At 72.0% G+C, this 12,387-nt stretch overlaps 1 protein-coding gene across 1 annotated transcript; it reads right to left on the reverse strand.

The window, feature by feature from the left end:
* Positions 1-244: 244 nt before the first annotated feature.
* Positions 245-11,025, reverse strand: NOS3 (nitric oxide synthase 3). The gene is made up of 20 exons (XM_039726453.1): positions 9,923-11,025; positions 9,011-9,385; positions 8,329-8,491; positions 7,821-7,912; positions 7,607-7,748; positions 7,234-7,373; positions 6,656-6,830; positions 6,054-6,155; positions 5,525-5,890; positions 5,179-5,309; positions 4,978-5,094; positions 3,881-4,055; positions 3,425-3,760; positions 2,814-3,056; positions 2,320-2,530; positions 1,981-2,068; positions 1,805-1,844; positions 1,348-1,692; positions 555-749; positions 245-470 (listed from the first exon to the last, which is right to left on the reverse strand). The coding sequence occupies exons 1-20, from the start codon at positions 10,969-10,971 to the stop codon at positions 348-350; spliced, it is 4,608 nt and encodes a 1,535-aa protein (XP_039582387.1). The 5' UTR covers positions 10,972-11,025; the 3' UTR covers positions 245-347.
* Between the last annotated feature and the right edge of the window lie 1,362 nt (positions 11,026-12,387).

Raw genomic sequence — 12,387 nt, forward strand, 5'->3', positions numbered from 1 at the left:
GTGGCAGCGGTGGGGCTGGCAGGGGGGGCACTCACCTGCAGCCACACAGGTGGGAGCCACACGACCATGGCTGTGTCCTTGTGCCCCCCATCTCCCACCCGTCAGAGCCACGGGCTGTGTCCTTGTGCCCCCCGTTTCCCACCCCCCGTGTCTGGAGCGTGGCCAGGTGTCCCCAGAGGTGTCACACAGTGCCACCTCCCGTGTCCCCAGTGCCACCGCAGGAGCCGGAGTGTCGGGCCGGGGGTATCAAAACTAAACCTTTACTGGGGGGTGGCGGGACGGGGGCACAGCCGCGGGGAGCCCCTGTCCCCGCTGTCCCCGTGTCCCCGCTGTCCCCGTGTCCCCGCTCAGGGGGCGGGCCCCGCGGGGCGCCGCTCCTGCAGGGAGAAGGACTGGCTGCGGATGCGCAGGGCCACCTCCTGCGTGCGGAACGTCAGCCCGAAGATGTCCTCGTGGTAGCGGTTCTTGTCCTGCGGGACAGCTGTCAGGGCCGGGCCGCCACCCGCGCCGTGCCACAGGTGTGTCCCCGCGGTGTCCCGGCTGCCAGCCCTTACCCTCAGCTCGCTGATGACGTCCCCCGCCTGGCCCAGCGTCATGTCGCCCTCCTGGGCCAGGATGTGCTGCACGGTCTGCAGCACCTCGGTGGCCATGGTGACGTCCCCGCACACGTACATGTGTCCCCCGCGCTGGCAGAGCACCTGGTGCACCTCGGCTGCCAGCTGTGCCCGCAGCACGTCCTGCACGTACGTCTGGGGACACACGGGGACCGCGGCGTGCTGCAGCCACCCACCCAGCGTGTGCGCAGCTCCCCATCCCGCCCCGACCCCCGGGTGCTGTCCCTGTCCTTGGCAGCGTCCCCAGCCCCTCACCTCCAGCGCTGGCCTGGTGTGCCACCTGGCCCCTCCGTTTCCACCCTCACCTCGTCCTTGTCCCCAGCTCCGCGCCCGTCCCCACTGTCCCCACTCCGTCCCCATCCCCACGCCTTGCCCACGGGCTGTCCCCACTCGGGCTGTCCCCACTCGGGCTGTCCTCACTCGGGCTGTCCCCACTCGGGCTGTCCCCACGGGCTGTCCCCATGGGCTGTCCCCACTCGGGCTGTCCCCACGGGCTGTCCCCTCGGGCTGTCCCCACGGGCTGTCCCCGTCCCCACGGGCTGTCCCCATGGGCTGTCCCCACTCGGGCTGTCCCCACTCGGACTGTCCCCAGGGGCTGTCCCCACGGGCTGTCCCCACTCGGGCGGTCCCCACTCGGGCTGTCCCCACGGGCTGTCCCCACTCGGGCTGTCCCCATGGGCTGTCCCCATGGGCTGTCCCCACTCGGGCTGTCCCCCCGGGCCGTCCCCCGCACCTTGGGGCTGCCGGGCTCGCGGGAGAAGGCGGTGAGCACCCGGCTGAGCGCGCCCTGCTGCCGCGCCTGCTCCATCTCCTCGCGGTAGATGTGGTCCAGGGCGGAGGAGCGGCACCCGAACACCAGCACCATGGGGCCCAGGGGGCCGCCTGCAGGGGACAGCGTCCTCGTGTCCCCACAGCCCCGCTCGCCCTGTCCTGCAGCCCCCCAGTCCCCACACCCCCGTGTCCCCAGGCTCCATCCCCTTCCCCGTGTCCCCATATCCCCTTCATCACTGTCACGTCTCTCATCCTCCATCCCAGTGCCACCATGTTCCTGTGCCCATGTCCCCATGTCCCCACAACCCTCCCATCCTCAAGTCCCTGTCCCCACATCCTCCCAGCCACCTGTCCCGCCGTCCCCATCCCATGTCACTATTTCTCCGTCCCCTTCTCCTGGGCCCCCGTGGCCCCTGTACCCTGCCCCAGCCCCCGTGTCCCCATGCCCCCCGGGGTAGGCTGGGATGTGCAGGGAGGGCAGGTAGGGGACAGGGATGCAGGCACGGGGGACAGGGATGGAGGCAGGGGACAGGGAGGGGGGACAGGGGACAGCGAGGGCACGCAGGACACAGGCTGCAGCACAGCGACCCCTTACCCCCGGATGAAGGCTGGCACCGTGTCCCCCGGCTGCAGCCGCGCCAGCCACGTGGAGCAGACGCCGTAGTGCAGGGGACCCTGCCCGTCTGTGGGGACCAGAGGGGACCGGTGGGGGCGGTCCCAAGGCAGCCCCTCACGGAGCCCCCGAGGGGCTGGGCACTCCTCTGTGCCCGGGCAGGGCACCTGAAGGTGCTCTGGGGACACCGGAGGTGTTCTGGAAACCCCGGCGAGGAGCTGAGGTGCCCCGGAGCCCCCGGAGGTGCCCTGGGGGTGCCCCGGAGGTGCCCTGGGGGTGCCCCGGGGGTGCCCCACCGCCCGTGCCCATCCCGCCGCTCACTCTCGCTGTGGTAGGTGACGACGGCCACGGTGAGGTGGATCTCGCCCGGGTGGGCGCCGGGCGCGGAGCTGATGGAGTAGTAGCGGGGCTGGAGCAGCGGGAGCTGGGAGAGCAGCAGCGCGGCGGGCAGAGCCACGGACGGGAACTCGGCCAGCACCTCCGGCAGCGTCGGGCACCGGAACCACTTCCACTCCTCGTAGAGCCGCGCGTCCTGCGGGCACACGGCTGGCACGCCGGGGACCCCGCACGCGGCCCCGGGACCCCCAGGCCTGGCCCAGCCCGGGTGGGGGGCAGCGTCCCGGTGCCCGATGAGGGAGCGGATCAGCGCCCCGGGATCAGGGAGGGGATCAGCAGCCCAGTGTCCGGCTGCAGGGCAGCTGGCATCCCGGCAGCGCAGTGCCGCAGCCAGAGGGGGAGTGGGCACCGCGGTATCCCAGCCCCCAGCACCCCCAGCCCCCCCAGCCCCCCTCCGGGGGTGCCCCCCGCCCCCTGACCTGCGCCAGGCGCTGCAGCCGCTCCCGCTCGGCCGGGTCCCGAGCCAGCGAGCCCAGGAGCTGCAGGAACTGCGGGCTCGGGGGCGCCGCCACGTCCAGGTAGAAGGTGAGAGCCTGGGCCAGGGTGCAGGGGGGCAGCCGCGGCTGCAGCACCCAGCGGGGCCCGGGGCTGGCCCCGCCTGGGGAGGGGATTGTGCCGCTCAGTTCGGCCGTTTCCTTCCCCGAGCCCTTCCACTTTCCTTCCTCCCCCGCCAAGTCCTAACCCCTTTGTCTTCTTCTTCCTCACTCCCTTCACATTCCTTTCCCCAGCCCCTTCCTCTCTCTTCCCCTGCCCCAGCTTCTTCCCTTTCCCCTTCCTCTTTCTCTTCCCAAGCCTCGCCCCCTCCCCATCTTCCCGCGGGACCCCCCTCCTGTCCCTCTCCGGTACCGGTGGAGTCTCCACCACCCCCCTGTGACTGGGCTCCCCCAAGCCCCCCGTGTCCCCCCGTACTGAGGGAGGGACTGGATGGTGATGAGGGGACACGGAGGGACTGGGGAGGAGCAGGGGTTTGGGGTGACATGGAGGGGCTGGGGGCTGGGAGTCATGGGGTGAGGGGAAGGCTGGGGGGAACCAAAGGGTCTTGGGGAGGTCGTGAGGGGCAGGAGGAGTCCCGGGCGGGGCTGGGGACTGACCCCACAGAGCTGTGGGGTGTGAGGGGATCCCACGGGGTGCTCGGGGGGTGCCGTGGGGTGTCCCGGGAGGTTGGCGAGAGGCGGGGGGTGACACGGGGAGTGGGGGGTCCCGCAAGGTTTGGGGGGGTCCCGGGGGGCTCGGTACCGGCCAGAGTCTCGGTGGCCTGCGGCTGCGGCACCAGCCGGTGCCGGTGGCGCTTCCAGCCCTGCGGCGGGGCGAACAGCTCCTCGGCGCCCCCCGCCCCGTCCCCCACGCAGAAGGTCTCGCAGGCAGCCTGGGGGCGCGGGGGGCGGTGGGTGCCAAGCGGGGGGCCCGTGGGTGCCCCCCGCCCGGTACCTGGAGGAGCAGGGGTGCCCAGGGGCAGAGCGGCTCCCGAGGGCCCCCGGCCCCGTACCTGGAACACCTGGCGTGCCCAGGTGCGGAAGGACTCCTCCTGCGCGCACAGCTCGTCGCCCTCGCCCAGGGGCAGCACCCGCTCCCCGCCCAGCTCCTCCAGCCGCGTGTCCACGGCCCGCGCGAACGCACAGAAGTGGGGGTACGCCCGGGACCCCAGCCCGAACACCGCGAACCTGCGCAGGGTGGGGGTGAGGCTCCCCAGGGGTGTGGGGGTGTGCCCGGGACCCCAACCCCAACACCACCAGCCTGGGCGGGGGTGCTCTGGGGGATCCCCAAAGTCAGAGGGGCCTGGCCATTATCAGGCATTACATGGGGGGTCACGGGGGCTCCTGTCCCCACCCACACCCGCAGGGCAGACGGGGCTGCAGCTGCCGGTGCCGGTGTGAGCCCTGTGCCCAGCCCCAGCAGGGCAGCGTGCCCAGGCAAGGAGCCCGTCCCCATCCCTGTTCCCTGGCTGTGCCCATCCCTGTGGTCTGGGCACCACAGCACTCCCGACGTGCCCAGGCCAAGGAGCCCATCCTGTGCCCATCCCCATGGCCATTCCCTGTCCCTGTGACCGTGCCCATCCCCTGCCCATCCCGTGCCCATCCTATGCCCATCCCGTGCCCATCCCCATGGCCATGTCCATCCCGTGCCCATCCCCACGGGTGTCCATCCAGTGCCCATCCCTGTCCCTGTGACCGTGCCCATCCCCATGGCTGTCCTGTGGCTGTGCCCATCCCAGTGCCCATCCCATGCCCATTCCGTGTTCATCCCATGTCCATCCCATGTCCATCCCTGTCCCTGTGACTGTGTCTATCCCATGCCCATCCTGTGCCCATCCTGTGCCCATCCCCATGGCCATGCCCATCCTGTGCCCATCCCGTGCCCATCCCCATGGCAATGTCCATCCCATGTCCATCCCAGTGCCCATCCTGTGTCCATCCCGTGCCCGTCCCAGTGCCCATCCCGTGTCCATCCCCGTGGCCATGTCCATCCCGTGCCCATCCCGTGCCCATTCTGTGCCCATCCCCATGGCCATGTCCATCCCGTGCCCATCCCCACGGCAATGTCCATCCCATGTCCACCCCGTGCCCGTCCCCGTGGCCTCGGTACCGCAGGGCTCCCAAGGTTCCCGCACTGTCGGTGTTGCTCAGCTGCCGCCGCTTCTTCTTCCAGGAGGACACGAGCTGGTCGGACTGGGAGACGCTGTTGAAGCGCAGCTTGTAGCTCCTGGGGGTGTCAGGAGGGTCAGGGGGGTCGGGGGGATCCTGCCCCGGGCCCAACAGGGACCCCCAGGACCCCCGCGGTGCTCACATGGGCGGCTCCGCCTGGGAGGTGCCGGTGTAGGGCGAGGTCATCTCCATCAGGGCCTTGGAGAAGCTCTGTGGGGGCAGAGTGTCACCCCCACACCCCATCCCCACCCCGTCGGAAGAGGGGTCGGGGGTCTGTGGGACCGGACCCACCTAGTCCCAGAATGTGAACTGGGGGTCATGGGGAGCACTGGGGGGCTCGTGGGGGTCTGGGGAGAGCCCCAGCTGGGTGCTGGAGCGTCCCAGGGGATGCTGTGGGGTGTCCCGGGGCAGCTGTGGGGTGATGCCAGGGCAGGGTGGTGCAGAGGGCTGGGGGTGCCACGGGGATCAGTGGTGCCCAGGGCAGGCACAGAAAGTCCTGGGGGGTCCAGGGGGCTCCGTGGCAGCTGACCGAGTGTCTCAGTGCCCTGGGAGGGGGCAGAGGGGCTGGGGAGCCATGGAGCACGGAGGGTCTGTGGGTCCCAGCCCACACCTGGCATCAGGAGGGGCTGTGGGGCAGGGTCTGTGGGGCAGGGTCCCACCTGGTAGCGGAAGGAGGGGCTCAGCTGGTAGTTGACCATCTCCTGGTGGAACACGGGGGTGAGGCTGCCCGAGAGGGGGGGCACGATCCAGGCCCAGTCCGCGGGACACCCCCCCCGCGCCCGCCCCTCGGCCGCCAGGTGCTTCATGAAGGACTCGGTGGCCGCGTGGTGGTCCACGATGGTCACCTGGGCCACCTGCGGGGACAGGGGGCATGGCAGCGTGGGCATGGGGGCGTGCCCGAGGCCCGGCGCTGCGGGGCTCCTGCACTGAGGGTGCCCCGGTACAGGGGTCCCAGCCGTGGGGAGCTCCCGGCAAGGGGGACCCCCGCAGTGTGGGGGTCCCGGCGCGGGGTCCCACCTGGAAGCTGTGCAGCACGGCCACGTTCACCTCCACAGCCGCCCGGTCCTTCCAGAGGGACGAGCTGCTGCCTGTGTCCAGCCCCATGCGCTCGGCCACCTCCTGCGGGGGTCGGCGGGGCACGGTGGGCCGGGGTCAGCCGGGGGGGTCCCCGAGGGGTCCCGGGTGGGGTCCTAGGGGTGTCCTTGGGGTGCCAGAGGGCTCCCGGGGGGAATTCTGGGGGAGGTCCCGGGAGTGACCCAAGCATGGTCCTGGTGGGGGTCTCGGGGGGGTTCTGGATGGGCCTGAAGGGGGTCCCAGCGTGGTCCCAGTGGGGGTCGCTGGGGTGTTCTGGGGGAGCCAGTGTGGGTCCCAAGGGAAATATTGGGGACTACCAGAGGGCTCCCAGGAGGGGTCTTATGCAGCCCCGGGGGTCCCAGCGCGGCCCCGGGGTCCCTGTGCAGTCCCGAGGTCCCTGTGCAGCCCCGGGGGTCCCAGTGCAGCCCCGGGGTCCCAGTGTGATCCCGGGGATCCCAGTACAATCCCGGGGGTCCCAGTGTGATCCCGGGGGTCCCAGTACAATCCCGGGGTCCCGGCGCGGCCCCGCGGGGCCGGGGGCTCACGGGCAGCACGTCGTAGCGGTGGCGGTCGCAGAGGTTGCGGGAGCCGATCTCGGTGCCCATGTACCAGCCGTTGAAGGGCGCCGCGGGGAACTCGAGCCCCCCGATCTCCAGCAGCAGGTTGGCCACGGCCGGCAGGGCGTGCCAGCGCAGCCCCAGCTCCGAGAACCACTCCAGCCTGGGGGCACGGGGGCTGTGAGCGCGCCCGCACGGCCAGCCCGGCCCCACAGCCCCGCCTGGGCAGCCAGCCCGGCCCCACAGCCCCCATCCGCCCGCACCACACCCAGGGAGGGTCAGCACACCCGTGGCTCCGTCAGGGGGATCAGCAGCCCGGCATTCCCGGATCCAGGAGGGGGTCAGCAGCCCAGGATCCCAGCCCGGGAAGGGCTCAACAACCCCCAGCATTCCCGCACCGCCAGGGAGGGGATCAGACCCGCGGCTGCTCCCTGTCCCAGCGCGGTTCCCCAGCCTCCATGCCCCGCTCCTTCCCCTCTCCAGCCCCCCCCGGGGTGACCCCGGGCTCTCCAGCCCCGTCACCGGGCCAGTCCCGGGGCCAGGGGGATGGCGGGGGCCGCACTCACGTGGGGTGCTGCAGCGGCACCTCGAGCACCAGCTCCGGGGGCAGCGGGAACAGCTCGGGGGACTCGTCGGGGCCCTGCAGCAGCAGCGGCAGCACGTCGAAGCGGCCGCCCCCGGGGGTCCAGCCGTGTTGGATGCAGAGCTGGGGGCACAGCGGCACGGGGGCTCCAGGAGGTGCTGAGGGGCGCGGGGATCGGGGGAGATGAAGGGCATGGGGGGGATGGAGGGGAGTGGAGTGGTACGAGGAGGGAGGAGGAAGAGAGGCGGAGCGGGGACGGAGGGCGGCACGGGGGGAGGACTGGGGCGGGGATGGAGAGGGAAGAGAGGAGGGGCAGGAGGCGGCGAGGGGGCCTGGGGGCGCAGGGGTCCCCCCACCTCGGTGATGTCCACATTGGCAGGGTCGCCGCGCACGGAGCCGTCGGGCTGCCGGTAGCCCGCGTAGCGGATCAGCTGCGGGTTCCAGATGCGGAAATCGCCGCGGCCCGGAGCCCGCGGGGGGAAGATGGTGATGGCCGACCTGGGGGGGCCGGGGGGGCCGTCAGGACACCCTGCGGCCGCGGGGCCCGGGGGGCAACGGGGGGATTCTCACCGAATGTTGCCGCGGTTGGTGGCGAACTGGATGTGGGAGCAGAGGAGGCTGAACATCTCCCCCAGCCCCGCGCAGTCCCGGGCGTCAAACACCTGCGGGGACAGGGGTGTGGGGACCCTGCAGGGCAGGCGGGATGGGAGCCCCGGGGCAATCTGCGGCCGGGCCCCTTTGGGACGGGGTCCCCACGGCGCGGGGGTGGCGTGGAGTCTTTGTTGGGGTGGGAGCTCCCTGTGGAGCCGGGGCCCGTGGCACGGGGTGCCGTCAGTCAGGGTCCCCCGGGTCCCCGTGCTGCAGCTGCGAGGCGGGGTCTCTGTGGGGCGGGGGTCACCCCAGGGCACGGGACATGGGGTGAGGGTCCCCGCGGTGTGGGGGTGCTGTTCCCCGGGGGTACCCCTGAGGTGGGGTGGGGCTCCTGTGGGGTGGCTCGGGCTGCCTTTGGGTTTGTCCCCAGCCGTCTGAGGTATGTCCCCGCGGGCTGTGGCGGGTGGGGGTCCCGCGGGGGCCGCACCTGCAGCTTGTTCCACTGGATGCGGCCGACGCAGCGCGCCGCGTTCCGCCAGGCCTGCTTGGCCCCGAAGGCCAGCTCGGGCTCCCGCAGCCGGTACGAGCCCGAGGCCGCGATGTCGGCCGCCACCTCCCGCAGCCGCTGCGTGTGCGCCGGCGAGTTCTCCCTGCAGGGGCACCCTCAGCACCCGCGGACACCGCGACCGCCCCCCGGCACCCCCAGACACCGGCAGGTAGGGGGGCCAAGCAGCGCCAGGGGAGAGGGCTGCTCTGGGGCACGGACGGGGCTGTGGGGTGTGCCAGGGCAGGGATGGGGATCTGGGTGTACTCTGGGGGAGAGGTGGGGGTACGGGGCACCCCAGGGCACGGCAGGAGCTGTGGGGGTACCCTGGCGTGCAGGTGGGGATGTGGAGTGCTCTGGGCAGGGACGGGGCTGGGGGTGCTCTGCGGCAGGGGTGGGTTTTGGGGTGTCCCAGGACAGGGACTGGGATATGGACGTGTTTCTATGGAGGGGTGGGGCTATGGGGTGCCCTGGGGCTGTGGGGTGCCTTGGCTCAGGGGAGGTCCAGGCTGTGGGGTGGAATGGGGCCGCAGGCAGGGCTGGGGATGGGCTGTAAGTGCCCCGGGGTGCCCGGGCAGGGCTGGCGGTGTGCCCGTGCCCGCTGGGGGGTTCCGTCCGCGCTCACCGCCGCAGGGACACGTAGTACTGGGTGATGAAGTCCCGGGCCAGCTCCAGCAGCTCCTCGGGCGGTCGCGTCCCCTCGGGGGTGGGGGCGGCCAGCGGCCGCGGCAGCACCAGCGACCCCAGGCAGCGCAGCCCCGAGCAGGGCAGCTCCTGGGGGGGCACCAGGTGACCCCCGGGAGCGACATTTCCGTCCTTGTATCCCCGCCCACGCCTGGCACCCCACAAACCTGCACCCCAGCCCTGCCCCCTGACTTCAGGCCCCCATCTGCCTCCTGTCCTGCAGCCCCAATCCGCAGCTCCAACCTGCGCCGCCATTCCCCTGCCCGCTTCCCCTCTCCCGTGCCCCCTGCGCGTGCCCCCTGCCCGTGCCCCCTCTCTGAGCTGGGGGGATCAGAGGATGCCGGGACAGGGGGACGGGATGGGGGGCTGAGCCGGGACGCCAGGGAATGGGAGATCAAGATGTGGGGGGCTGAGTCGGAGGGGTCAGGAGTTGAGGGGTCAGGACGGAGGGGGCGCGGGGCGTTCCTCGTGTGAGTGTGAACAATGGCCATGAGTCAGAGCGGGCTCCGCGCCACCGCGGGGGGAGGACACGGGTCCCTTCCGAGCCCCTCCGAGGTGCGGGGTCTCCGCGCCTCCATCCCCACAGGACCCCACAGACCCCTCCCCGTATGTCCCCTATATGTCCCCAGATGCCGCTCGGCCCAGTGGGTCCCGTGGGCTGCGGGGGCCGCGCCGTGGGACAGGAGATACTGTCACGGTGCCACGGGCAGCGGGCACAGGGCTCTGCTGCCGGCGGGCTCCGTGCTCTGTCCCAGTGCCCCCACGAGCCTCCCCGGCGGGGACACCTCCCCGGCGGGGACACTTCCATGGCGGGGACATCTCCATGGCGGGGACACCTCCACAGCCGGGTCACCTCCACGGCGGGGACACGTCTCCGGTGGCCTCGGGCCATGTGCGAGCGTCCCCGCGAGCCAGAAGGGGGTCCCCGAGGAGGCTCGGAGCTGCGGCAGGTGAGTGCCCGTGCCCCGGAGCCCCGTCCGTCCTTTCCGCCCCGTTCCTCCCCATGCCAGCCCGCCCGTCCCACCTGGGCACGCACCTGGGCGGCTCGGTGACAGCGGCGGGGGCGGCGGTGACAGGGGGGTCCTCGGGCGCGGGGCCGCGCGGGCGCGAGCAGAGGCCGAGGCCGGGGCAGGCGCGGGGGGCGCCGGGCAGGACCCCCGGCAGGTTCCCCATCGCGGCCCCTCTGAGCCGGGAGCGGCCGCTTCCCGCTTCCTCCTGCCCGGGGAAATGGTGACGAGGCCGCGACGCCCCCGCCCCGCACACAATGGGCACCGCCACCTCCGCCGCCACCGCCACCGCCACGCGGCGGGGACACAGCGGGGACCCCACGGCGGGGAGTGGCACCCCGGCTGCCCCCGCGCCCTGGCATGTGGGCATGGGGAGGGAGCGATGGCACCCAGAGAGGGGGACACGGCACTCGTGGCGGGGACATGGCTTTGGGGGGACTTGGGAGCACACATGACACCCGGGGGGACACAGCCCTGGGGGAGACAGGGAACTGGGCGGATATGTGGCATGGGGGGCACGCATGGCAGCTGGGGGGGCACATGGCACCTGTGGGGACACAGCACTGAAAAGGACATGGCACCCACGGGGATCGGGGGGACACACGTGGCGCCGGGGGATCATACACATTGCACTGGGGTGCACACGGCACCCTGGGGACACAGCGATGGCACCCAGAGGGAGGACACGGCCCTCACGGGGGACGCACAGCGCTCGGGGGGCCGCGGTGGTGGCAGGGACCCCCATCCTGGCCACAGCACACTGTACCCTCCCCACCTTTTCACGGAGCGATCGGATGCCCCGGGGGGGTCCCGGGCCGCCCCCAGCCCCCCGCCGTGGGGCGGATGTCCTGCGGGACCCCCCCGCTTCCCGCCGCTTCCACCCAGTTCCGGCCATTGACGCGCTGGGCGCTGCCGGGGACCCCGGGTCAGCGCCCCTGGGGGAGCCAGGCGGGGGGTGCACCCCGCGACCCTCCGGGGGGACCCTGGGAACCGCGCGGGGTGGGGTTCACCCCAGTGCCGGCGGGGAGGGTCCTACGGGGACCCCGGAGTGGGGCGGGGGTCGCCACCCGGACCCCACAAACACACCCGGACCCCACAATCCCCGCCCGGCTCGGCTGAGCCCCGCTCGGTCTGCTCTGTCTGGTCACGTTTGGTCGGTGTGGTCAGTCCGGTGGGTCCATTCGTGTCCGGTCGGTCCATTAGGGGGTGGTCGGTCCCGGTCGGTCCATTCAGGTCCGTTCGGGTCCATTCAGGTCCGTTCGGGTCCTTTGGTGGCCGCTGGGAGCCGCTCGCAGCCGGTCGGCGCAGCCGGTCCGGTCGGGTCCGGTCGGGTCCGGTCGGACCCGGTTGGCACACCCAGCCCGGCCGGACCGGCTGGTTCCGTCCGTCTATTGGGGCCGTTCGGGTCCGGTTGGTCCGCCCGGGTCCGATCACGCCGGTCGGTCCCCGCGGTGGCGGCCCCGGGACCGGAGCGTTTTCAGCACCTGGGACAGAGACCGGGAGCATCCGGCCAGCGCCGGGCTCGGGACAGAGCGGGACCGGGCCGGAACGGGCACCGGGACCTGGGGCTGGACCGGGCTCTGACCGGGACTGACACCGGGGCCGGAGGAGAACTGGGGCTGGACTGGGCTGACGTGGGACTGGGATCGGCACTGGGACCAGGACCGTGGCTGGGACTGGGACTGGTCTGGACTGGGATTGGTCTGGACTGGGACAGTGCTGAGACCCAGACTGGACTGGGACAGCACTGAGACCCTGCCTGGACTGGGGCTGGTCTGGACTGGGACAGTGCTGAGACCCTGCCTGGACTGGGACTGGTCTGGACTGGGATTTGGACTGGATGGAGACTGGTACTGGAACCAGACTGGACTGGGACTGGACTGGAAAGGGGACTGGGATTAGGATTTAATTGGGACTGTGACTGGACTGGGATTGGGACAGGGACCACAGCTGGCCAGGACAGGGACTAGATGGGTCTGGGCTGAGACTGGGACAGGACTGGGACGGGACAGGACTGGGATGGGACAGGACTGGGAGGGGACAGGACTGGGACGGGACAGGACTGAGAGTGGGACAGGACTGGGATGGGACAGGACTGAGAGTGGGACAGGACTGGGAGCGGGACAGGAACCAGGACGATGACAGAGACTGGAGCTGGGATTGGCTGCAGATTGGGATTAGGCTGGGATGGGCCTGGCCTGGGGCCGGTACTGAGCTAGCCTGGGCAGAGGGTTGGGCTGGGCTGGCACGGCAGGGCTGGGGCCGGGAGCTCCCCCGGAGCCCAGCTGGGCTGTGCCTGGACGCTGCGTGT

The sequence above is a fragment of the Passer montanus genome, unplaced genomic scaffold, assembly GCF_014805655.1.
Source record: "Passer montanus isolate IOZ18808 unplaced genomic scaffold, ASM1480565v1 scaffold59, whole genome shotgun sequence".
NCBI classification, from domain to species: domain Eukaryota; kingdom Metazoa; phylum Chordata; class Aves; order Passeriformes; family Passeridae; genus Passer; species Passer montanus.

Coding starts and splice junctions, on each gene's coding strand:
- NOS3 (XM_039726453.1), bottom strand. CDS start 10,971: ATGGCCGGAACTGGGTGGAAGCGGCGGGAAGCGGGGGGGTCCCGCAGG. Junction 6,831..7,233: donor GTGCCGCTGCAGCACCCCAC/GTGAGTGCGGCC, acceptor CCGTGCCCCCAG/GCTGGAGTGGTTCTCGGAGC. Junction 1,845..1,980: donor GTGCCAGCCTTCATCCGGGG/GTAAGGGGTCGC, acceptor TGCACATCCCAG/CCTACCCCGGGGGGCATGGG.